Below are 27,663 nucleotides of genomic sequence, written 5' to 3'. Positions count from 1 at the left end.
TTCCTTCTTCCTGTGCACTGCAGACACATGTGCAGCCTTCCATTTGGGTGGAAGAATGTGGAGATTTCAAGATTAATCTAACAATGAATTAAGTCCAGGCTCACTTTAATTTATATGCAGAATGGAAACATCTTTTCATTTGATAAGTCTCTCCCATCTTTGTTAAAATGCAATGCTCTTAGTATCATGTATAGTAAAAGGCCAGAATATGAAGATGTCCATATTTTTAAGTCAGTGGTAGATGGGCATTTTACTTCATTCACAAGATTGTTTTATCCATCTGCTTAAATTATTCTGAATCATACAGTAGAAAAAAGGACTGGAAAAAAAGATCTGAGGTGTTAAAAAAAATAGTGACTTCAAATAGTAAAATAGAATTGATTGCTTTTAAATGTGTCACATAACAGCCCTCATTCTTCCCAGCACAGAAACCATTAGAGAAGATATTGCCAGTTTGTATGCTATTTTGGCTGTTTCATTTTAAGCAATTGGAAAGTCGTAAATGGGGGGAAGAGAACAGTTCAGTTTGGCCTGATAAATTTTAAGAGGGTCCGTGACTGTGACATCATCCTGATGTCCAAGGCTTGCATAAAATGATACTCAGTTTTCATGAGTAAAGGAATTTGTTTGTTTTAATTGGGGTTGGCTTTGTTTTGGGATTATGATTAATTCACTAAGGACCAGAAGCAACTCAGGTTCTGAGTAGTCGTCAATACCCATTTTAGCACCAAGACTAGAAACATAGTATATGAGAAGTAACTTTGGAGAAGTAATTTATTCCTACTATATTGGTAAGGTATTTCATCAATTATTTATATACACTTATTTCACCATGATATAATATACTTATATATAGTATATTTTAAAACACAAACATTTACAAACATCTAAGAATAATATTTGCAAGAAACTGGAAAAAATGTCAAGACACAATTTCATATCCATGGTCTGCAATAATGATTTTAGTTCAGTTTTGTCCCCGTATCTTATGCCAACAAAGACTGATTTATAAAGCATGTTCTTCAGTCCAGAACCAGATAATACTGAAGATAATTGCTATGCCTGGTTAGAGTTTAAGAGCAATTTCCTGAGACACCACTTGTGAAAGTGAAAGAACATACATTGGAATGAGTGCTGGTCAGCTATATAGTGAAAGAAAATAAGGAATTGTTGAATGCAGTCTGCTTTCCAATATTAGTTTAAATAATAACTGCATTATACCTGATGATCCCACAGAACTTCTAATAGTGTGAATTTACTGTGTGGAGTCACAATCTCTTTTTAAAATTTCTAGGCACATAGAAAAATCAAATCAATCATAGTCCAATTTCAAACAATTTGTTTACATATATGATCAGTACTTTATCACCTAAAAGTGGGAGTTATTATTAAAATATAAAGCAGGATTTGGGTTTCTTCTGGAAATCAAATGACAGTTGTTTTTTTTTTTAAATAAGAAAAGAACCATTAGTATATTAACAAACATATTATTAGATGAAGGACATTTTAAAATAACCCTGAGAACTGCAATATTATATTTTCATTTAAAGAAACCCATTAAATTTTAAAGAAAAATTAAGTTTGAAGATTTAATATGTAATTCAATAGACTCATACATTTGATAAGGAATATCTGAACCTAAGAAAATTTTTAGCTTGAGCTAAACCAGTGATAGTGATGTTTAATCTCACCTTAGAAAACTATTGTTAATTTGTGTTCACGTTCTTTACACTATGTAAACTTATCCCTGCCTTTAAACTGATGAGACTTACTTCTTATGAAACTGGCCAAAACCAAAAGAGGGACTGAGAAAACCTTTGGCAAATTAAAAAACAAAGACCAACTGACTAATTTAGGCCATTGTTTGGGTTTAAAAAAAAAATCTATTTCTTCTCCATTTATCTTTGACTTACTTACTTTACATAAATTATCAGTTATTTGGTTTGGCAATCAACGTACAGCTAGGAAAAAGTGAAAAACCATTTTAAAGATAAATCTAGATTTTAAAAGAAATCAAAATATTTGATACAGAGGAAATCTTGTCCTAGTAGGTATGTTTTTCTAGCTTAAAGAAATGAAAATGCAGAGAGTTTTTTTCTTATCTAAATGTTTATTAGAAGAAAAAAACAGATTTAAAACAATGAGTAACAACATATCTCAGTAAATATTAAACACTTCAGTTATCAAAGTTTTTTAGACAATAGGTCCCTAGTATTTCTGCACAGCAGAAGCACACTGATTACAGAGCTCAGACTGTCATGTGCTCATGTGAGTTCATTTTTGGCATAAAAGAATATCCAAAGTCACAGTTAAATATGATAGTAGATAAACTGCTAGTAACTTACACAGTTGATTCTCAAAGCTTTCACAACTTATCACTGTGTGACTGACATTCCCTTAGGGTGATTGTTTTATGGACTCTTTCTATAACACTGCGTAACAAACCGAATTCATTTTCTTTCAAGTTAGCAGTACTAATAAAATTATTTAAAACTGAATTAGAAATTATCTTCCTGTTCATATTAGCACAATAAAAAGTAAGTATCGTAAGTAAACTGACTAGTTCATATCAAAAGTTAGAGAATGGAAATAACATACTTGGTACACTCATGGACAATAAATCATTTAAAATACACGATATCTGTGAGCACCCTTTCCAGGGGGTAAAGTTTCCCTCTGTGATTTTTTAAAGTTTCCCTTTCCAATCTGTGTAAAACACTGATAAATGTAGTCTTATACCTATTTTATTTTCAAAGATCAATCATAGAAAAGATTACATTTTAAATTCACTTTTAGTAAAAAAAACAAACAAACCCAACAAGTGTCCTTTCAGGTTTTTTTCTTGCGTGTAGTACACATTCATGAACGTCCACTAGGCGCAAGGGAAATTGTTTATGCTGCAAAATGTAGTCTATATAGTGAGACTATCAAACATAGTGAAATGACAAATGGTTTCCACCCAGTAAGCTAAAAGGAAAACAAATGCAAGAAGACTTATTTTAATCACTAAACATTGCAGGATTTTTTTTTAAACAATGTTTGTAAACTTGCCCACAAAAGCTGGGTGATATTAAACAGCCAGTAAGGCACTTTGTCAGAGAGGACGAAGTAGTAAAGGCTGGATGACTGACAGTTTGTTTCATAGGAAACAGTCTATACTTAGAGCAAAATCTGGAGTGGAGTCCTCCTTTTACCGATTTACTGTCAAATGGGAAAACTTTAAAATCTTCTCTTTCACTTTGCTTACCAATTTTCCCTGCAGAAGTCTTTTAGTTGTAATTTTAAAAATATATTAGGAGCTATTAGTTTAAATCATGTATCATTTTCAACCTAGTATTTAAAACAATATTAACATATTCACTAGCATTTTCAAAACATCCAAGCCATTCTCTTTAAAAATGAATTACCAAACAGAAGGTCTTAGTATAAAAAATGTTCCGTGTTATTAACAATTCCCTTGCGACTTCTGATGGCTTCACATATTACAGTATAAGCTTTGGTATAAAACATGCAACTCAAAGCCAACAAGGTCGTGAATACAGGGTTCCACACACGGAGCACTTATGAGAGGAGTGCAGTGCAGACACAGGAGACGAGGTGACACCGCTGCAGGATGACCCGAGTTTGCACTTCTACTGCTTCTTGGTTCCTACATTTCGCTTGTTCATAATCTTCATCAGAGACTGATTCATGTAATAGGGTTTTTCAGCAGAACCATCGTTTCTTTCTAAATCTTCCACTAGGAGGAAGAATGGCACAGGGTAAATATCAAAACACAACTGTAAGAGAAGTAACATCGCCATCTGCTGTATACTTGCTTTACAGCAGTTCAAAATGTTATTTTAAAAAACAGCATAGTTTGGCATCAACATTACTGTAAACATAACTAAGAGAAAACAATCAGCCCTTGTTATTATGTCAATAAGATACTATCTCATTCTGTGTACCAGGTCTGATTCTGTCAATAGCACCTGCCTCTCAGCTGCATGATTGAGGAAACAAGTTTTCTCTTCTTTTAGAGAGCAAATGTAATTATACAAAAATCAAGAGATATATGAGGAATTTGTAAATTCACCTTCATATTCCTAAAAAGCATTATGTATTGAATTTGCCTCCTAACTTACTGTATTAATTCAAAATTGCCTTTTTGTTTCAAGCAACAATTTAAGCAGTATAGTTTTCTAAAAAGATTTGTAAATTTTCAGTATATTTCAAATCCTTGAACCGCAAATTTTGAGACATATTGCTCCATTTTCTCCATTTTTTCATTGTTATTTAATTTCTTTCTAAGTGGCTTCCAAATTTTTCTCAAAAACAACACCCATTTTTCTCTAAATATTTCAATTACACAGAGGTAATTAATGAAAAATATTCTTCTAACTAGATTAAGCACATAATATGGGCTAAAACTTCTCTACTTAGAGCTTTCTAATTATTAAAAAAATATTAAGAAATACTGAACCGAACAACATTCCTTTTCCTATGATTTTGCACCCAAGGGTTATATTCTTATAGTCAAGTTTAGAATGTATCTCCGTACTGTTCAATGAATACTTTTACTGTGGTGAGTCTTATGGTCTAATCAGTAGTTTTAATGTTAAGCATTTAATACATGGGTCCCATCTAGTACCAAGTTATGATTGCTAGCTATCTCCAAATGAATCTCCTTTGTCTTTCATAATTTTCTAATTCCTAGAACAGCCAAGAATATCAGAAGAAAATAAGCAACTAATTTCCCACACATTAACTTATATTTTATTCAAGTGATTTCCCAAATTTATGTGCATCAGAATCACTAGAGAACTTTTTAATAATTCACTGGCTGTCCCACACCAAAATACTTACATCAGAGTCTCTTGGGGTGGGGAGCACAGATAGCAATATTTATAACAAATTCTCAGAGTGATTCTGATACATACACAGAAAATTAAAAATTGTTTGGTTTCATCATTATGAATTTTTCAACTACTCCTAAAAGGGGATTTATTCCTTATAATTTTTCGACACTTAAGATAGAGGTAACTATTTGACTAGATTTTTGTTGTGAACCTTGTATTATTTCTTTTAAATTTTTTATTTTAAATTGGAGTATAGCCAATTAACAATGTTGTGATAGTTTCATGCACACAGACGAGGGACTCAGCCATACATACACATGTATCCATTCTCCCCCAAACTCCCCTCTCATCCAGGTATATTATTGAATAAAATAATAATAACTATCTAGAAATATAGGTTATCATTCTTCTCTAGTTATACTTCAAGGAGCATGAGAGTGAAGAAGGCTTTTGCCAAGATATGAAGCCAAATGATACTTTTGATTACAATTGTCTCAATAAAGTAAGCCAAGAATAAGATGGGGGCCATATAAGGACCAATATTTTGAAACTCTCCCCTAGTCATTGGCTTCTTGCTATTAAGCTGGTAGAAAGTCAGTGACCCCATACTTCAGGGTCTTTAAATAAATTACTAGACATGTTAATTTATAACACAATAATACATTTCTGACTCTCTTCTTGGGTACATGGATTATATCCAGATCATGCTCCTTTTTGTCAAGACATAAATAATCCTTATATACAAACTTAGTGTAAAAGCCAAAAGGACACTGTTGACCCAGTACTCCTTTGGGGTGCATTTTCACACTGTTCGCCATATCTTATGCTCTTGTACACAGGAGATGGATAGACTAGGTACGTGGATGTCTGATTCATGCTTTGCTCCACCATGCAAAAGACTAAGGCATGGCTGCCAGAGCCTGGTTTGTTGCTCTGGTCAGCAGAGGTGGAAGAATAACTTCCCTCCTGAACCCTTCAGGAAGAGATCTCCTAACCCACAGTATGCCCCTTGTAAAGGTACCAGCTGAGGTACCTATGGAGGGCTAATGTTTCCTTAGGGTAAAATCTGAAGTCTTACTTATCTTTTCTCTTTTTTCACTGATGGTTAAGCTAAAATTAAACCTTTTATAGAACAAACTGACATGATCTCTTTAATCTAGAAAAACAGGTATGCTCATAAAAGATTTAATCACTCTTCTGAAACATATCCATACCCATTTCCTATACGGTGGGCATAAGGATTCATCTCTATTTGGGTTATAGACAAAGGGTACGAGTTATGTGGCCATCTCAGTTCTGCTCAGAATATTTTCATGGTGGCCTCAGGTTCATATTATTAAAAGTGATATTCCAGAACTCAGATTCAACTTTTAATTTCATGACAACAAAATGGCCTATGAAGTTTCCATGGTAATTTTTACCTAGTAATGCTCTCTGTGGAACCTGTATAACCTTACCATCTATATATTCATTATGGTCTTGAATCACTTACTGAAATATACTTCCTAGGGAACCATTAATATAAGTTTTATCACAGTTTAGGATGTTGTCCACTATCTTGAACAGTATAAATATAACCATAGCACCACATTTGCAAATTTAGTACCATATGCTGGTTAACTATAAATCAACCTGTTTATGGCTAATTGATTATACATTTATAGTGCTTTCAAAAATTTCCTGAATATCTTTTACAAATATACATTTGTAAAAAGAAAGGTTGTCAAAGTGCCACAATGGGAAACAGCATGCCAAGTTATAAAAGTTTGGAAACACTTTCAGCTATAGTCTTTAAGAAAACATGTGACATTTACACCTTGCTCTTCAGTTGGAGCCACAGTCTATAAAGTATCCTAGTTCACAGAGACTACTGTCATCAACTGCCTGATACCTCAGATGGTACCAGGTTCTTGCTTTTCAGGAATAGGTACTGAAATTTCACATTACTTAAAAGCATCATTTTCCAATACAAATGACCTAATTTACAAAACTTCTACTTAAAAGTGAGTGGCACTGTTGGGAGCTTTTCTACTTTTTCTGCTTCTGGGGAACTAGTTGCTTCTTGTTCAGAATTCCGTGCAGGGTAGGGGTTATGAAGTAGGGTTTTTCTGTTGATCCATCATTTCTTTCCAGATCTTCACCTGTATATGCAGCAGCCAAAGCAGGCAAAAGCAGCAAGCAGCAGCAGAATAATTATATGTATTTTTAGAATTTGCAGAGTTGAACAGGGAAAAATCAGAGAAAGCAGTGTTAGAAAGTCAAATATAAGACAAATTAGTGCAGTTAAGTAGCCAATGCTAGTCAAAGTTAGAAGCTTCAACTTCTGCCAGGAAGCACTAAAACTTTGTAAATCCCACCCACTCCCAAAGAGGTTTATTTTGATAGTTTAAAGGTTAATAAGTTCTTTTATGTCCTTTCAAAGGTGTTATCTTTAAATTCTGCAACTGTTCAGTTCTTAAAGGTAAACTGCCGTATCCTCTGAGATGAAGCTAAATAAAAAATGTGGCATGATACATGTAGAGAATAACTGAATTTCAGAGTTCAAAGTTGCTCTTACTGGTAATTCACACCCTAATGTTACAGATGAAGAAACTGAGACCCAGGGATATGAAATGATTCTCCTAAATTTGAAAGCTTTGGGGCAATCAGGATGAGGTGAGGACCCAGTTTCTAGACACCTACTTCTGATCTCATGCTGCTAACTAAAAGGTGCCCTGTCCTAAATCCTTGCAGTTTGCCTCAGATTACATTCAAAAGCTAATGCAATGTCTTCTGACTTTTGTAATACATGAGTTTATATTCCTGCTTTGCTTAGGCTATAGTAAGATGATGGGTATTCACTGAGTATACATCTGCTGGGTGGTTGGGGGAAAGGATCAGAATGATGCTGAGAAACAAGAAGTTTACATAGAATTAAATTTCTTGCAGATACATATAATTCACAACTGATAATATCTCAATAAATATATAAATGCAACTTGATTCTGTTTTTACTAGTATATTAAAATATATTATTTTTAGCCTTTATTTATTATGAAATAAAGGATAAGAAATATTATATAAAACCATATAGCATAATCACTTAGAATATATCTAAGTTATTTTTCACCATACTCTTTGGAATGGTTGGATTATTGGTTTATCAGATTTTTACAGTGAACTTCACAGTGACTTTCCTCACCTACAAAATGAAAAGCTAAGGAGGAAACATCATAGATGCTGAACATTTTTGTTCTTTTTTCCTTAATCATATTTCTATATCACATATTATATATCATTATTACTTTTGAGGAATGGGTAGGAACTACAGTATCAATCACATAATAATGATAATAATCATCTACAAGTATTGTTTTCTCCTATCTTTGGATCAAAATTCTCATTTCTTTGTAATGTTGAAAGGATGCTATGTTTCTATAAAGTAGAGTATTTGCAAGTGGTTTGCATTTTTAAACATACCAGTTTTCTGGCAGTCAAGATAATAGATATAAAGAGGTATGCAGAAAAAACAACAACAAAAGGTACAGTTCCACACAATCAGAATTTGGTTTGGAATATCATTTAAGGAGAATATTTTCCAAAGTTAGATGTTGCCCAAAGTAACAGCTGGAGAGGGAAGAGAAACACAATTTAGTTTCTCTTGTTCTTTATTATCAATGACAAGAATATCCAAAAAGAAAAATTCATGTTCAACACATGATGTTTTGAACAAGGCTGAAATTATACCTGATATTTAAGAACTTGGCAATATAGATGAATGGAATATAGTAACATAGACGAGTGCAAAAAACCTCTTCATTCTCAAATTTAGAATCCACTGTCAAAATTAAAATCCACAAGACTTGCCAAAGCTTCCAAAGACTGGAAACTGGTAGGTTCTAGACATTTCCTGGGATACATTTTGAGAAAACTTTTCAGTTACAAAAATGGGGATGATCCCAGTGGGCTCTCCCAGTTTGGCTCCCATAATTAGCATTTGAGATGAAAGATCTCTGAACATTTGAAAGCTCTGTCTCTTCTATGTCTTAAGCTACCTTATTCCCGTGTTTCTTCTTCCATCTCATACCTGAGCTGAAGTTTGTTCATGTGGTATTTTGTAGATGGCTTTTCCTGACAAACCACTGAGGTGCTAGGAAAAGATTAAACATTCCAGTTCCATTTAGAGCCAAAGGAAGAGCTCATTTGTGCACAAAGTTCTCCTGATTTCTTTGCCCAGTTACTGAAATTTGATTTGTGAATGTTCAGAAAGGAAAACGAGATCCAACCATTTTCTAGAAGATTTTTTCCTTCAATATAACTCCCTATGAAGTATCTGTGTGTGTGTGTGTGTGTGTGTGTGTGTGTGTGTGTGTGTACTTAGTTGCTCAGTTGTGTCTGACTCCTTGTGACCCCATGGACTGTAGGCTTCTCTGTCCATGGTATTCTCCAGGCAAGAATACTAGAGCTGGTTGCCATGCCCTGCTCCAGGGGATCTTCCCAACTCAGGGATCGAACCCAGGTCTCCTGCATTGCAGGTGGTACACACACACACACACACACACATATACTTTATCTCCTCTCCTGATCCCAGCGTGCAGTTGGTGCTATGAGTTATAAAAAAACAAACCACGAAACTGTTCATTTTATACAGGTGGATCACTCAGTAATACCCTGTAATAGAATGTTTTCTCTGCTTCTCTTAAGAGCAATGTGCCAGAGAAATAATCTCTCAGAGGGTATTAGCTGTAGGGCTAACAAGCTCTGTTCTTTCATCTGTTGACCTTACTTTATAGGCTGAAGGTGACAACAGATCAAGTTCCTGATGGGCACTAGATTCCTCAGGGCTTTTAAGATGAGTTACTAATAGAAAACATGCCCGTTCTGTGTATGTGAGTAGCACATGCTCCATAGAGGCACAGTGCAGAAGTCAGTAATGAAAGCCCTAATGAAATATTTTAACTATAAGCTTCAGAGTTCATCTAAACATTTCCAAGACATGCCTCTCTATGAATCCTATCTATCTGTCGTTGTGTTACCTAGTGTGAATTGGCTCTGTATATCTTTGAAATCATTGCCAGCTTGGCTTTATCAGAAACTATAATGGCTCTCCTCAAGAGTCCCCAAAGCCTAGCCTCAAAGCCCAGTTAAGTCTTCAGTTATTAACTAAGCATAACAGAAGCCAATCATTACTATAAATTTGAAAACATTTTCAGAAATTAAAAAATAATTTCATGCTAACACCATGCCATGATGCCTGACTCTCCTGTGCTTTGCAAATACCATCTATTAGCTGTTAAGTTTTAAAAAGAATCTACTAGACAATGTCTCCCTCCAAATAAACACTGTTTTGCAGTTGCAGCCAGGTCATAGCAAATCCACAGCCAGCTAAAGACATGGGTGTAAACCTTTTCATCTTTCGGTTATCCACTGAAGAGGGAAAACACATATACTGAAAACTTACAGAAGCAGATGAAAATTGTTTCAATACACATTGCATAGACGCTGAAGAATCCATGTGCAATTATATAAGATCCAACAATCACTGTCTGTAAATGAGTAGAGAAAAGAATGAAGATGGCGTAAATTTGTCCAAAAGAACAATAACGCAGTTTTAAATGAAATCATGATAAGGAAGCTTTGAAGTACTCTTTGATGGAAAAGATTTCAATATAGAAATGTAAAAGATTCAATGATAATGGTTTTGAGTGTATTTGAACTGAGATTTAAACAATATGTACTAGATTATCTGCCAATTTTCTTTTCACTATCCCTAATGCCTACCAAAAGCATCCCAATCTAGGATCCTGCATACTGAGGCAGTAAAGCACAGAGTTTTTTGTTTTGTTTCATTTTTTCATGGAATAATCCTATTCTTTTTAAAATATTCATTTATTTTTGGCTGTGCTATGTCTTCACTGCTGCATGCGGGCTTTCTCTAGTTGTGGCAAGTGGGGGCTATTCTCTAACTGTAGTGGGGCTTCTCACTGGGGTGGCTTCTCTGCTTGCAGAGCACAGGTTTTAGGTGAACGAGCTTCCGTAGTTGTGGCTCACAGGCTTGGTTGCCCTGTGGCATGTGGAATCTTTCCAGATCAGGGATTGAACCCATGTCTCCTGCACTGGCAGGTAGATTTTTTTTTTTTTTTTTTATTACCACTGAGCCACCAGGAAGGCCCAACAGGTAGACTCTTAACTACTGGATCACCGGGGAAGTCCAGAGCATAGGAGTTAAGGGCACACACTGCCTAGGTTTAATCACAGCTCAGGCACTCACTCTACAAGTCACTTAATCTCTCTGTGCTTCCTATGGAAGATTGTTGGTGGGGAAGCAGAAGATGTAACAATGGTGTTTATGACACATGGATTGAGCGAGTTATTAATAATATACTGTAAAATACCCCACAGGGTTCCCTCCAGGTCCTATACAGTTGCCACATCCATCCCCCAGTTGTTGAGAATGTAGGCAGGCAGCTGACTCAGCTGTTTTGCTCCACAGGACTTGCTTTTGCAGGGAACTGCCTCACTCAAGGTTACACCATCATTCAGAGGGCAACCCTTGGCCAGTGGCTACCTGATGCAGTATATGGAGGCCTAGTCCCTGTGTCAGAAATTCCTATAATTATGTCTGAGACTTCAACTGTAATTGCAGAATGGATCAGCTTCTTTTTTGCCCAGCCTTGTCCTCCTCACTTCCTCTCCAATGTATCTCTGGAGAGCACTTCATAATAAGCCCTCTGCTTGCAATCCTCTGTCTCAGGGGTGGCTTCCAAGGAACCCAAGCTCCACAGCAGAATGAGGCTGGGCACAAAGTAAGACTAATCATGTTAGCTATCACTATTTCTCCTATCCCTTTTTTGGTTTTTTATTTCGCCATCTCTCATAAATCAGAGTCAATATTACCCAGCGGCTATGGAATGAATTGTGTACCCTCAAAATTCCTATGTGGAAACCTCATCCCCAGTGTGATGGCATCTAGAGGTGGGGCCTTTGGGAGGTAATGAGGAAACAAGGATGGAGACCTCGTGAATGGTTAGTGCCCTTATAAGAGAAGATGAGAGAGGATCTCTCTTTCTACCCCATTAGGATACAGCAAAGCAGGGACTGAATCTGTGGGCACCTTGATCTTGGACTTCTCAGTCTTCAAAACTGTGAGGCATAAACCCCTGTTCTTTAAGCCACCCAGTCTATGGTATTTTTATTGTAGCAGCCCAAACTTACTATCAGCTCTTACCAGCAAAGGTACCCAGTAGTAATTTAAAGATGTTGGTCCTTCTATAATCGCTGGGAGTCTTTCGGTGAAAAGTAGAAAGGCCAGGACACCTGGAGCAAAGGAATATAGCTTTTTGTCATAAAGAAGTTTTTCTAAGCACCCGTTAAATTTTTTTTAAATATTCATTGCTGTTGTTATTGTTACTATTATCACTACTACTACTTACCGATACACCCAGCAACTAGAATCTTCCCCAGGATTAGTACAAAGTCTGTCACTCTATCCATAACTGCAATTCTGAGAATCAGAAAAAAAGTATAATTTTGTGTTTAACTTAGATTTGTTACTAGAAATTTGTGAAAGTAAATAATCCACAAATTCATTTTGATGTGTCTTTGCTGAAATCTTACTTAGCATTTATTAAATGCAAGAAATGAAGGAACCCAGGCATGGAATTCTGACTTATTTATAAGGAAGTAAACAGAAAGTGGCATTATAGGGCTGCCAGGTGCTATTGGGGGTGTCAGGCTCTCTCACTCTAATTTGAGGACTATAGACACCCTGCATCCTGAGGATGGCTGCATTGGTTCTCTAATTTTGTTCACTCAGACTCTGTCGATTTTGGGAGGAAGGAAAAGTCAGAAACGTGACGATAATGTTTGTGTGGGGAACTTCTTGAGCATAGGGTATAATAAAGATGAGTAAGTGCCAGTGGGTATAAAGGTATAGATGGATGATGGAAGCAACAATTCAAAGACATACAAAGAAATTAAAGGTGTGAAGGATAAGATTTAAATCTTTTAAAATAAAAGAGAAGATTCATGTCTAATAAAACCACTAACATGTGAAGTATGAATGCTCAAGATTCACCAAACCATCCACTGCAATGCTCAACCTGCTTACTTACTTTAAAATATTTCTCATCAGCAGATTGAAAGCATCTTTTGCTGACTTGCAGAAGTTTTTGCCGTATATTGCCATCTGAGGAAGACAGTTGATATTATTCTGATAACTTAACAAGACCAACAGACAATCCAGTGACAGGAACATTAATCAATTCTCTGTTACCCATATAGTTACTCTCATTCATCTTTCCAACCTTTGGGTTCATGGGAGGCTTGGGAACCATGTATCCTCAACTCTGCACAACTGTCAGAGTCATTGACAATAAGGTATATTTCAGTTGCTATTTTCCCTTAATTCCATGGAAAATACACAACTTTAAACAGAGGTAGGTCTTCTCAAATCCCAGGTCACAGCTTGTGTTTGAAGGGTTTTGGCTATGATGTGTTGCTGAATAGGTTAAATGTTGTAGCATTCACATTACAAATTACTCTCAGGAAACCCTGTACCTTCCAATACACACTTGCTTTATTGATTAAGAGGCTCATAAAATATTCTCACTGGAGTTATATAAATGACTCTTTGAGTATCTATAACTATTTGAATCACACCATCAGACTCTATATCACTGTGATAATCAAGTATTAAGAAGGTTGTAGTTGCTAAATTTTAGAACAGTATCTTTGGATCCCCTATTTTTTCAAAAAAAAATCTCTTTAGAAGCCTCCATATTCCCATTGGAAATAAGTAACAAATTCAGTTACATTATCAATGCCCACACATTTCAAAATAAGAATCATAAAGAGAAACAGATCCTTCCTTAAAAATGTGTAAATCCCAGAATTAGAAGAATATTTTCTTTTCATTGTGAAATCTAGACTAATTGAGCTTTCCTCCCATGAAAGTATGTCAAATACAAATAATATTATTTTCAATCTAGCACATTTTTATATTTCTAAGGGAAATAATGGGCTTCCCAGGTGGTGCAGTGGTAAAGAATCTGCCTGCCAATGCAGGAGATGCAGGTTTGGTCTCTGGGTCGGGAAGATCCCCTGGAAGAGGAAATGGCAACTCACTCCAGTATTTTTGACTGGAGTATTCCATGGACAGAGCAGCCTGGAGGGCTACAGTCCATGGGGTTGCAAAGAGTCAGACACGACTGAGTGTATACACACACAAGGGAAATAATATTTTCCCTCTCCATAAAGGTATTGAAGGTAATAATGTAGTACAGTTAAGTTACTCTCTCAGCTAGGAAAGCATAGCCCTGAATCATGCATTGGATTCACAAATTCTTATGTCAACATGGTGATAAATTCAACTGCTTGATGTACAAGTGCTTTTGAGATGGAAATGTAGACATGGGGTTTGGGTTTGCAAAGAAGTTTAGTAAATAAAAATAATCTACTTACCATAACGTAGGCATTTCTGTTCAAAAACTTTACTGCTTTTTCCAAACACCAGAAACAGCATCTCAGGCAGCATTTTAGGAATTTAGAAATGTTGCTCTGTGCCTCTATGAGAAGGAGATATTTAAACCTATTAATGATTTGTAGACTCTATGAATAAAAATAAATAATAGTAAAATTTTAAATGGGCCTTTTGATTTAACTGTAGTAAAATATATATAAAATTTACCATTTCAACCATTTTTAAGCATACAACTCAGTAGCATTAAGTACATTCACAGTATTGTGAAACTGCCATCACTATCAATTTCCAGAACTTTTCATCATCTCATAGAAACTCTGTACCCATTAAAACAATAACTCCTCATTCTCCCCTCCTCCAAGTCCCTGGTAATCTCTATCATACTTCTGTCTGTATGAATTTGCCTCTTCTGGATACATCATATAAGCAGAATCTTATAATATTTGACCTTTTGTGTTTTGATTATTTCACTTAACATTAAGTTATGAGGATCCATCTATTACATTTATTTTTAGAGCTGAATAATATTCTGTTGTATGTATGTATGTGTGTGTATATGTGTGTGTGTGTGTGTATATATATATACACACACACAAACAATTTTGTTTTTTCTCTTATCTGTTAATGGAAATTTGGGTTGTTTCTATCTTTTGGCTATTGTGAATAATGCTGCTATGAATATTGGTGCCCAGGTATTTGAGTCCCTGCTTTCAATCCTTTTGAGTATATATCTAGAAGTGGAAATGCTGGATCATATGGCAATCATATTTTTAACATTTTAAAGAATCACCATACTGTTTTCCACAGTGGCAATACGATTTTACATTCCTACCAGCAATACACAGGTGTTCCAATTCATCCTCAACCTACAAACATATTATTTTTCATTTTTTGATAGTAGCCGTTCTGTTAGGTATCAAGTGGTAGCTCATTATGTTTTTGATTTGCATTTCCACAATGACTAATATTGAGCATCCTTTCATATATTTATTCACCACATATACTTTCTTCAGAGCGATATCTATGTAAATCATTTGCAAGAGGGACAAAGATGGTGACAAGGAGGCTCCTGAAATTCCCTCCTCCCACAGATGCACCAAATGTATAGCTACACTTGGAGCAATTTCCTCTGAGGGAAATCCAGAAACAAGCTGAGTGACTCCTTCACATCAGGCAACTAAAAAAATCTAACAGTGAAATTGTAGGAAAGGCTGAGACGCACTCACCATAAACCCTACCCCTGGCACAACACTATACAACCAGGACAATACCCCCAACTCTCAGCTTCTCCCTGAGGAGTAAAGGGTTTGAGCAGCACATGAAGGATTCCAACTTTCAAGATTCCCACCCAAGAGACAGACCCGCAAAACATTTAGCTCTGAAGCCAAAGGAGCTTATGCCCACAAGTTCCATGGGACTATAAAAAACAACTATAGCAAATCACTCTACCCCCAGAGATTAGCAAAGAGAGAGCAAGCAAAAATGCCCATCTTCCAGTCTTTTCCTGGGAAGGGACTGAGTTCATACTTTACAACACCCTGCCTAAAAGTTGAATTTCTAATTTGCACACTCTAGATCTACCTGTGGTCCTACAGGGAGCTAGGGGAAGCAGGTCACCAACTTCTCTTTGGAAGGAGCTTGTACACATGCCTGGTGACCCAGCTTTGTGTGGCTCTGATAGGGCTTGTACTTATGAGTTTCACAGGACTATAGAAAACTAAGAATCAGTTTTTAAATGGTAAAGGAGTGCCCTACCACCACTAACCACTACCATGACTATATATCCTGGCTGAGTGCTGAGGAAGCAGGAAAAAACTTCCCTCCTAGTTTCTCCCTGAAAGGGGCTTAACTATATACTTTTCCAGCTGATGTCTGAGGGTTTAGCTTCTAATCAGCCTTGTCTAGGTTCTGATTGTGACCCTTCCCTTTGGGACACCGACAGGTCTAGTTACACCTTCAACTACTAAGAGCTGCTTAACTATGATGGCTAGGACAATCACAAAGATTTGAGAGAATAAGAAGCTTGGGCTGGGCTGATTAATGAAGCTCATCTCCTACAGGAGACTAGTCTGTCAAGTTGGGAAAGATGGCTGCTTTATCTAATGCACAGAAATGAATACAGAGAGTCAAGGAAAAAAATGAAGAAACAAAAGAATATGTTCCAAATAAACAAACAAGATATATTTCCAGAACTAGCATTTATGAAACAGAGATCACTGATTTACCCAATACAGAATTCAAAATAATGGCCATAAAGATGCTTACCATGGTCAGGGAGCAATGCATGAACAAAATGAGAATTTCAATAAAGAGAAAATTTCTAAATATCAAACAGAATTTATAGAGCTCAAAATTATAATCATTGGACTGAAAAATTAAATAAAGGAATTCAACAGCAGACTAGATCTAGTGAAAGAAAAGATCAATGAATTCAAAGACAATGCAGTGGGGTTTATCCAGTTAGAGAAAGCATGAAGTTATAGAGACTAATGTGACACCATCAAGCAGACCATTATATATATTACAGAGGTCCCAGAAAGAGAAGAGAGAACAAAAAGGGGCAGAAAATATATATAAAGAAATAATGACTGAAAATTTCCCTAGCCTGGAGAAACAGACATCCAGATCCAGAAAGTCCAAAGAATTCCAATCTAAAGAGATCCACATTGTTAATTGTTAAAGTTAATTTTCAAAAGTCAAAAGTCAGGTAAAGGCAGCAGGAAAGAAGGAACTTCTTACATACAAGGAAATCCCCATAAGAATATAAGCATGTTTTTCATCAGAAACTTTGCAGGACAGAATGAAATAGAATAATATATTAAAAGTGTTGAAAGGGAAATCTGCCAACCAAGAAACTATCTATGTGGCAAAGCTATCCTTCAATATTGAAGGAGAGGTAAGAGTTTTCCAGACAAATGAAAGCTAAGAGTTCATCACCAGTAGACCAGCCTTACAAGAAATATTAAAGGGAGTTCTTTAAGCTGAAACAAAAGGATGCTAATTAGTAACATGAAAATGTATTAAAGCATAAAACTCACAGTAAAGGTAAATATACACTTAAATTCAAAATGCTCTAAAATTTTAATGGTAGTAGGTAAATCACTTAAAACTATAGTATAAAGGTTAAAGGCAAAGTATTAAAAGGACTTTTTTCTGTATAACTACATAACTTAATGGATCCACAACATAAAAAGATGTAAATTGTGATATCAAAAACATTGTAGCATAAAATATATGTGCATAGGGGATATAAAAATGCAGAGTTTTGTATGCATTACTAATTCACTTGTTATCAGCTATAAGATATTTTAACTATAAGGTATTTAGTTATTACGCTGCTGATGTGCTCAGTCGTGGCTGACTCTTTGTAATCGCATGGACTGTATGTAGCCCTCCAGATTCCTCTGTCCATGGAATTTTCCAGGCAAGAATACTGGAGTGGGTTGCTATTTCCTTCTCCTTTAGTTATTATAGGATATTTTACATAAGCCTCATGATAACCACAGAGCAAAACCCTATAGTAGATACAAGAAAGGAATTAAAAGATACCATTATATAAAATGATAAAATCACAAAGAGAAGAAAAAACAAAAGACTTTGAAACAGCCAGAAAACAGTTAACAAGATAGAAATAAGTAAGTCTATAACTTGCAATAATTACAACTATGTAAATGAACTAAATTTTCCAATCAAAAGACAGAGTGGCTGAATGAAAATTTTTAAAAAGATTCAAGTATATGCTACCTACAGGAGCCTCATTTCACCTTTAAAGACATACTTAGACCAATAGTGGAAGATTAGAAAAATATTTTTCCATGAAAATGGAAGCCAAAAGAAATCAGGTGTACCTATATTTGTATCAGTCAAAATAGACTTTAAGCCAAAAGCTGAAACAAGGCACAAAGCTCATTCAGTTTAGTTCAGTTCAGTCTCTTAGTCATGTCTGACTCTCTGCGACACCATGGACTGCAGCACACCAGGCCTCCCTGTCCATCACCAACTCCCCAAGCTTGCTCAAACTCATGTCCATTGAGTTGGTGATGCCATCCAACCATCTCATCCTCAGTCATCCCCTTCTCCTCCTGCCTTCAATCTTTCCCAGCATCGGGGTCTTTTCCAATGAGTCAGTTCTTTGCATCAGGTGGCCAAAGTATTGGAGTTTCAGCTTCATCATCAGTCCTTCCAATGAATATTCAGGACTGATTTCCTTTAGGATGGATTGGTTGGATTTCCTTGCAGTCCAAGGGACTCTCAAGCATCTTCTCCAACGCCACAGTTCAAAAGCATCAATTCTTCAGCGCTCAACTTTCTTTATAGTCCAACTCTCACATCCATACATGACTACTGGAAAAACCATAGCTTTGACTAGATGGACCTTTGTTGGCAAAGTAATGTCTCTGCTTTTTAATATGCTGTCTAGGTTAGTCATAACTTTTCTTCCAAAGAGTAAGCGTCTTTTAATTTCATGGCTGCAGTCACCATCTGCAGCGATTTTGGAGCCCCCCAAAATAAATTCTGTCACTGTTTGCATTGTTTTCCCATCTATTTCCCACGAAGTGATGGGACCAGATGCCATGATCTTAGTTTTATGAATGTTGAGCTTTAAGCCAACTTTTTCACTCTCCTTTTCCACTTTCATTAAGAGGCTCTTTAGTTCCTCTTCACCTTCTGCCATAAGAGTGGTGTCATCTGCATATCTGAGGTTAGTGATATTTCTCCCAGCAATCTTGATTCCAGCTTGTGCTTCCTTCAGCCCAGCGTTTCTCATGATGTACTCTGCGTATAAGTTAAATAAGCAGGGTGACAACATACAGCCTTGATGTACTTCTTTCCCTATTTGGAACCAGTCTATTGTTTCATGTCCAGTTCTAACTGTTGCTTCCTGACCTGCATACAGATTTCTCAAGAGGCAGTTCAGGTGGTCTGGTATTTCCATCTCTTTAAGAATTTTCCACAGTTTGTTGTGATACAAAGCTCATTATACAATGAAAAAAGGGTCTATTTATCAAGAGTAGGTAGAAATTATAAATATTTATGCACCTAACATTGGAGCACCTAAATATATAAAGTAGATATAAATAGGTATGGAGGAAGAAATATTTAGCAATATAATAATACCACAGGATTTCAAAATTCCCTTTTTAACAATGGGTTGTCCAGATAGAAAATCAAAAAGGAAGCATTGGACTTAAGTATATATTAACAAATGTTAAGATGGACTTAACATTTATAGTACTTTCCATCCAACCACAGCAGAATACACATTCTTCTCAAGTATACATGGAGCATTCTCCAGGATAGATCATGTTAGGTCACAAAACAAGTATTAATAAATGAAGACGTCTGAAATCATATCAAGCCTCTTTTCTAAAGACAATAGTATGAAACTAGAGGTCAATTATAAGAAGAAAACCAGAAAATTCACTAGTGTGTGGAGATTAAACAACATGCCACTGAATAATCAAGAGTTGAAAGAATAAATCAAAAGTGAAATCAAAGAGCAACTTGAAACAAAGGAAAATAGAAACACAACACATCGAAACATACGGAATGCAGCAAAGCAGTTCTAAGAGGTAAGTTCACAGCAATAAACACCTATGTTATTAAAAAAGATCTCAGACAAACTAACTTCACACCTCAAGGAATTAGAAAAAAAGAAGAAACTAAGTACAAAGTTAGTATAAGAAAGGAAATAGTAAAGCTCAGACTGGAGATAAATGAAAGAGATGGAAAAAAACAATCAAAAAGATATATGAAAATACCAGCTGTTTTTTTCAAACATAAAATTGATAAACCTTTCACTAGACCAATTGAGAAAAAAAGAGAGAAGACTTATATATTAATAAATTCAGAAATGAAACAGGAAACATTATGACTGATAACACACATAAAGGATCATAACTGACTACTATGACTACTATTTTACACCAACAAATGTGACTACATAGAAGAAGTGAATAAATTCCTAGAAACATATAACTTGCTGAACTGAATCATGAAGGAATAGAAAATCTGAACAGATCAATTTCTAGTCAAGATTTTGAATCAGTAATCAAAAACCTCCCAACAAAGCAAAGTCCAGGATAAAACGGCTTCACTGGTGAAATTTTACCAAACATTCAAAGAAGAATTAATATAAATATAACTCTTCTCAAACTCTCAAACAACAGAAGTGGATAGAACATTTATAAACTCATTTTATGAGGCCATCATGACCTTGATACCAAACCCACACAAGGACACTGCAAGAAAAGAAAATTATAGGCCAGTATCCCTGATAAATATAAATGCAAAGATCCTCAACAAAATATTAGCAAATTGAATTCAATAGGAAATTAAAAGAATCACATGCCAAAATCAAGTAGGATTTATTCCAGGATGCAAGGATGGTTCAACATATGAAAATTAATAAATATGCTCTACATTAACAAAATGAAGGTAAAAAATAATGTGATTATCTCAATAGATGCAGAAAAATTACTTGACAAAACTCAACTTCCTTTAGTAATAAAATCTCTCAGTAAACTGGTTATAGAAGGTTTGAACATAACCAATACCATTTCTTACAAGCCCACAGCTAACATCATATTCAATGGTAAAAAGCTGAAAGCTTTTCCTCTAATAATAGGTACAAGACAAGGATGCCCACTAATGCCACATTTTTTCAGTTTAGAACTTGGAAGTCTCAGCCAGAACAATTAGGCAAATAAAAGAAATAAAAGGTATTCAAATCAGAAAGGAAGAAGATTGTCTCTAATTGTAGATCACATGATCTTACATAAGAAAATGCTACAATCTCCACCAAAAAAACAATTAAAGCTAATACATGAAATCAGTAGAGTTTCAGGTAATGAAATCAATATACAAAAGTCGGTTGATTTTCTGTACACCAACAACTAATTACTGGAAATAGAAATTGAGTACAATTTCATTTACAATTACATCAAAACAATAAAATAACTAGAAATAAATATAAATGAAGAAGAGAAATAATTGTGTATTAAAAATTGTGAGCTATTGACAAGAATGAAGAAACAAATAAGTTGAAAATATTCCATGGATTGAAAGAATTAATATTGTTAAAATGTAATTTTAAATGTAATTTATTGTACATTTAAAATGAAATTCTTGGGCTTCCCTGGTGGCTCAGACAGTAAAGAATCTGCCTGCAATGAGGGAGACCTGAGTTTGATCCCTGGGTTGGGAAGATCCCCTGGAGGAGGGCATGGCAACCCATTCCAGTACTCTTGTCTGGAGAATCCCCATGGACAGAGGAACTTGGTGGGCTACAGTCCATGGGGTCACAAAGAGTCAGACCTGACTAAGTGACTAAGCACCACACTGCACAAAATGTACACAATACCCAAAGCAATCTAAAACTTTCATGCAATCCCTATCAAAATTTCAATGCCATTTTTCACAGAAATAGGAAAAGCAATCCTAAAATTTGTATAACATCACAAGAGATCCAAATAACCAAAGCAATTAAGAAAGAGTAACAAAGCTAAAGGCCTTATACTTTCTGGTTTCAAATTCTTTTAAACAGTTAAAGTAATCAAAACAGTCTGGTATTGGCATAAAAAATAGAGAGCCCAGAAATAACCCATGCATCTATGGTTAATTTTTGACAAAGAAGTGAAGAATATACAATGGGGAAAAGACAGTTTCTTTAATAAATGGTGTTAGGAAAACCAGATAACCACATGCAAAAGAATGAAATTAGACCCTTATCTTACACCACACAGAATAATCAATGCAAAATGGATTAAAGACTTGAATGTAAAACCTGAAACCATAAAATCCTACAAGATTTTATAGTGGTAAGTTCCTTGACATTGGCCTTGGCAATGACTTTGGATTTTACACCCAAAAAAGGCAAATGCAACAAAAGCAAAACTAAACAAGTAGGCTACATTAAACTAAAAGCTTCTGCACAGCAAGAAAACCATCAACAAAATGAAAAGGCAATCTACTGAATGGGAGAAAATATTTGCAAACCACATGTGATAAAGGGTTAATATTCAAAATATACAAGGGCTGTATAGAATTCAACAGCAAAAAACAAATAACCCAATTAAAAATGTTTAAAGAACAAGAATAGATGTTTCAAAGAATACATACAAATGGCCAATAGGTACATGAAAAGGTGTTCAACATTAGTTATATCAATGATATGCAAATCAAAACCTCAATGAGATATCACCTCATACCTGTTCACATATCTGTTATCAAAAATACAAGAGATAACAAGTAGTGGTAAGAATGTAGAGAAAAGGGAACCCTTGTACACTGTTGGTATGAATGTTAATTGATGCATCCACTATGGAAAACAGTATGGAGGTCCCTTAAAAAATTAAAAACAGGACTATCATATGATCCAGCGATTCTAATTCTGTATATATAAGGAATATGTATATTTTGTTTAGATACAAAGTATGTATATAATTCTGTATATGAAGGAAACAAAATCACTATCTTGAAGAGATAATTGTACTCTAGTGTTCATTGCAGCATTATTTACAGTATCCAATGTATGGAAACAACCTAAGTGTTATTAGGTACATCAATCAATAAAGTATAGTATATATACACAATGGAATATTATTCAGCCATAAAAAGAAAGAAATCTTACCTTTGCAATAACATGGATGAACCTGAAGAGCATTATGCTAAGAGAGGTAAGCCAGACAAAAACAAATACGCATGCATGCATGTATAAGCATGGTATTGCTTATACATGGGGGAAAAATTGTAATGCATATAAACTGAATAGAATGGTGGTTATCACATGCTGGGCATGGAAGAAATTGGGAGAGGCTGGTGAGCTTTTAGCTATAAGATGAATAAGGTTTTAGGATATAATGTAAAACATGACTACAGTTGATAATACTGTATTGTATATTGAAATTTGCTAGGAAAGTAGAACCTAAGCATTCTCACGAAAAAAGGGAAAAAATGTCCCACCTTAAATGTGGGGATCTTTTCACAATGTATATATGCATTAAATCATCATTTGTACACTTTAAAAATACAATTTTATTTGTCAATTATACCTCAAGCTGAAAAAAATTTACTTAAAAAATTCTTTGCCCATATTGAATTACGTTGTTTATTTTTGAGTTGTAGGAGTTATTTATGTATTCTAAATATTAGTTGCTTATCTGGTATATGACTTGCAAGTATTTTCTCCCATTCTGTGGGTTGTCTTTTTACTTTCTTGATTGTGTCCTTTGATGTACAAGCATTTTAAAAATATTGATGAAGTGTAATTTATCTGTTTTTTCTTTTGTTCCCTGTGTTTTTAGTATTATATCTAAGAAATCATCATTAAATCCAATGTTAAGAAGATTTATTCCTATGCTTTCTTCTAAGACTTCTATAATTTTAGCTTTTATGTTTGTCTTTGATCCATTTTGAGTTAATTCATGTATATGGCATAAGGCCATTCGTTTGCATGTAGATATCCAGTTTTCTTTGTTACATTAGTTGAAAGAAACTCTCCCATATTGAATAGCCTTTTTGTGAGCATTTATTTTAGGGCTCTCTAGTCTATCTCAGATCTATATGTCTGTCGTTATACCAGTGCCACACTGTATTGATTACTGTAGCTTTGTATTTAGTTTTGAAATCAGGAACTGTATGTTTTCCAACTTGGTTGTTCTGTTTCAAGATTATTTTGACAATTAATAATAAAATCTTTTAAAGCACATTCCAAACAGCTTATGTTTTTGTAAACTGTATGTGTCATGTATGAGCAAATGATATCCACAATTTATATTTTAAGCCTTCCCTGTCTTGAGCTCTAGACTTAGAACTGCCTGACATCCCCACCATGCTTCTCAATATTAACAGGTCAAAAACACAAATTTTAATCTCTTCTTTGAATTGTGTTTCTCCTGGCTTCCATAATTTAGTAAGTAATATCACACACTTTTGGAGAAGGAAATGGCAACCCACTCCAGTATTCTTGCCTGGAGAATCCCATGGACAGAGGAGACTGGTGGGCTACAGTCCATGGGGTCACAAAAGAGTCGGACACAAGTGAGCGGCTTTCAGTATCACACACTTTTTCTCTTTTCTTTACCATTGTTCCTATCCCCACCCCCACCATATTTAATACTCAACAAGTCCTGTTGGCTTTTCCTTCTAAACATCTCCCCAATCTGACCACATCCATCCCTATTACTGCATCCAAATTACAGTTCATTATGTTCCCCCATCCCCTGATCCAGTCTACTCTATTCATAGAAGTCAGGAAGTCTGAGAAAAGATGAATTCTAGAATCTTACTTTGAAGACGTTTGTCCAAGTATTCTAGGATTAATCTGAACATTTGAATTATTGCAAGAATTAAAGATCCAAATGCTAGGGATCCTGTGTGATATCTGGACAAAGATAAAATGAGAATAAAGGTTAAAATGTTTTTACTAAGAACTAAAAGGATGTTAGTTAATTTTTATTGGTAAAAAGGGTTGATAGAAAAGAACTTCTACTCTCTTATTCAGATTGACAAAGGTCTCCATAGAGGCCTTTAAACCGTATACACTCATTTTGTACTTCATCTACAAAAATGATACCAATAGCCTATCATTTTACATTGATTTTATGTTTGAGCTGAGCAATGAAGAAAGAGAGACAAGTTCATCCTTAATCTTTAATTTAGTGCCCTCCCCTACTTCTTCGCTCCAGTAACCTTTTAGAAGGATTGGTCTGGGTAGGGATTAAAAATAAAATGATGTCTATAAAACCAGACAAAGCCAATGGACATTCATGAATCTTGAATTATACCTTTGACCTCAAGTACTTTGCCACTTATATTATAAGCACACTAAACATAACTGGGAAGATAGGTGTAGTGTTCAATGTGAAACTTACCTTATGGCTCGTCCAAATGCAGTAAAAAGTGGATAGGGTGGGATGTCATCAGGTTTCTTCAAGGCCCAATAATAAGAAGCAAAGGCACCAGCAAGGGCACACTGACCCAATGCAATGACAAAGTTTATAAGCCAGAGAAAAACGAATAGATTGAGTAACTGGAAGGTAGTGATGTATTGATGATATAGGCTCTTTCCGCCATAGAAAGCAAAATGACACTGAGCCCCAGGGCAAGCTTTGGCAATTCCAGTTGTATTAAAACCCTGCACTCAGAAAAAAGAAACCAACAAGGATAATATAATAATACTATTCCAAGATAATGCCTTCCCTGCCTTCTCTTGTGTAGCCCCCAACTGCTCGTCCTGCTCTTCTTCTATTAGCTTCTGCTGTTATTTCTATTTTCTATAACATCACTTTATACAGTTCTTTTATGAGTTCTGGAAAAGTATCTCATTTTACCATCAAATGTTCATTAGTCTGCAGCCACTATAATTTTACATTTGTTAGTGTGGTTGTTGACTATACATGCTTCTTAGGTATATGACACGAAAAGTGAGCTCAGGCAATCGCAGTGTTTTCTCTCTATTCTGCCCACTGTTTTCAGTGATCTTCAGCTAACATCTGACTCACTCCCCCCTTCTCTACAGTGATCCTCATCAATGCACAGGGTCTCTATTGCAGCATTATTCCTACAACAACTGTTGGATGAAATGTAGTAGAGTTCTGTATTAAAGTAAACAAAAGAGTTTCTTTTACTTACCACTGGGTCACAGGTTTTATTTTCATGTTCACATTGCCCCTGTGGGGCTATGACTTTGTATATAGGTGCCCCTGATGTAGCCAAGTAACTGAGTGAACTCTATTAAGGTTAAATTATTTGCTGGTAGATTGAAAATAAATGGATAAGAAAATAATGTGTGAATAACTCAAAAGTTTACTGAAAGACTAATTTCAAAAAACTTATAATCCTTTAATAATTCATTCATTTTAAGACCCAGAGTAATATAACATGGGTCAGCTACACTGAGTGGCCCCTTAAAAGCAATAAAATATAAAAGAGACTTTTTTTTTTTAGGTATTGCAAAGGAGAAGTACCATATGTGAAGATAAATTAAAACAAAATCTACCATATGACCTATTTGAGGGGAAATTCAATTGGTTCACCAAAACTTTTTTAGAGCTTAGCAGTCATCACCATTATCATCATCATCATCATCATTTCAATTATATCTTTAGGATGTTTCTAGTCTTTCCAGGATGGAAAGGTATATAAACTCCCAGTTTCTGAGAGTGGATCTGAGGTTTAAAAAGGTCAATTACCAAAGGATACAGTGCTACCACAGCCCAGTAGGAAATGCAGACTGAGAGGAAAAAGAAAGTTAAAGCTGGATAAATTAAAGTACTGGGGATGTATCCAATGGCTCTGAAATAAAACAAATAGTTGAAATTCAAAATGATACAGTTATAATTTCTCAATTAAAATTTCATCTGTTAGAACTAGACTGAATTCATTCAAAGAACAGTGTTAATAACCATTGACTCTTTTTTGCTAGTGTATTCATAGTTGGTTTTAATTTTTATTTATTTATTAAGTTAATAGCATTCTTTCAGTGCTCATGTTTGATTCCTACCAAAAGTTCTCCAAACTTTCTCCTCTTTGGTTATTTCTGTCTAACTCAGAAAGACTTCATGCATTATAATCATGGTATTTTTCCCTTTTGTTTAGACATTTAAAATTGCAGAGGATCTTGACAATCATCTGATCAAATGTGAGAATCCATCTCTAATTCAAGAATCCCTTCTGAACTGTCTTCAGAACATGTTCCTTAGTCTCATATGACACAGCTTATTTTGTTAACAACCAAAGTATTAGGAAGTTCTTCTCCTGCATGTAATTCACATCCACTACCTTCTGGAGAAGAAATGACCACCTTTTCCATATGGCAACCCTTTAAGTAACTCTTTCATTTTCCAGGATAAATAATTATTTTGATGTTTCCTCCTAAGATATGCTTTCTAAAATATTCACATACTAGTTACCCTATTACTAACTACTTTTGAATAATTTTTTAGCATATAACACTAAATTAACTCTATGTTGTTTGAACTACAAGAGAACTATTTCTACTCCTAATGCACTGACACATTTTTTTCTTTAGTCACGCCATGGGGCATGCATAATCTTAGTTCCTGGACTGGCTGATGGAACCCTTGCCTGCTACAGTGGAAGCCCAGAGCCCTAACCACTGGACCACTAGGGAATTCCCACACTGACACATTTTAGATTCGTTTTTTTATTTGTACCTTCTCCACCTCACTATTTAGACTATGCTATTCTCTCTTTCCTCCAGACACTGATGTGAGTGAAATACTGCGCATCGCTATGATGATTACCCTGTATTCTCACATCAGTTTATTCCAGCTCTTATTTTCCTTTGAAAAAAAAATTAATCTGTCACAGTAGTGACTGCCCTTTAACACACACATGCAC

At 35.2% G+C, this 27,663-nt stretch overlaps 1 protein-coding gene across 22 annotated transcripts in view; it reads right to left on the bottom strand.

Annotated features, from left to right (window-relative positions):
• Nucleotides 1–3,420: 3,420 nt before the first annotated feature.
• Nucleotides 3,421–27,663, bottom strand: part of SLC44A5 (solute carrier family 44 member 5) — a 471,569-nt gene continuing 447,326 nt past the window's right edge. For 14 of the 22 annotated variants that reach the window (XM_081490175.1, XM_081490185.1, XM_081490180.1 and 11 more), the window contains 10 exons: nucleotides 26,503–26,595; nucleotides 25,933–26,020; nucleotides 25,173–25,435; nucleotides 24,588–24,682; nucleotides 14,280–14,383; nucleotides 12,932–13,005; nucleotides 12,251–12,321; nucleotides 12,046–12,134; nucleotides 10,279–10,363; nucleotides 3,421–3,739 (listed from right to left, as the gene is read on the bottom strand). In XM_081490175.1, coding sequence (XP_081346301.1) covers nucleotides 3,633–3,739; nucleotides 10,279–10,363; nucleotides 12,046–12,134; nucleotides 12,251–12,321; nucleotides 12,932–13,005; nucleotides 14,280–14,383; nucleotides 24,588–24,682; nucleotides 25,173–25,435; nucleotides 25,933–26,020; nucleotides 26,503–26,595 — 1,069 coding nt within the window. In that variant the 3' untranslated portion in view covers nucleotides 3,421–3,632. Of the gene's footprint in view, nucleotides 3,740–6,870; nucleotides 6,980–10,278; nucleotides 10,364–12,045; nucleotides 12,135–12,250; nucleotides 12,322–12,931; nucleotides 13,006–14,279; nucleotides 14,384–24,587; nucleotides 24,683–25,172; nucleotides 25,436–25,932; nucleotides 26,021–26,502; nucleotides 26,596–27,663 lie in introns of all 22 variants that reach the window. The other 8 variants (XM_081490191.1, XM_081490182.1, XM_081490189.1 and 5 more) reach the window with 2 other exon arrangements.

The sequence above is a fragment of the Giraffa tippelskirchi genome, chromosome 5 (assembly GCF_054371585.1).
Source record: "Giraffa tippelskirchi isolate mGirTip1 chromosome 5, T2T-mGirTip1v1.2.pri, whole genome shotgun sequence".
In the NCBI taxonomy this organism is placed as follows: domain Eukaryota; kingdom Metazoa; phylum Chordata; class Mammalia; order Artiodactyla; family Giraffidae; genus Giraffa; species Giraffa tippelskirchi.
The sequence above is the reverse complement of the archived record's forward strand: the minus strand, read 5'-3'. Positions and strand labels throughout refer to the sequence as shown.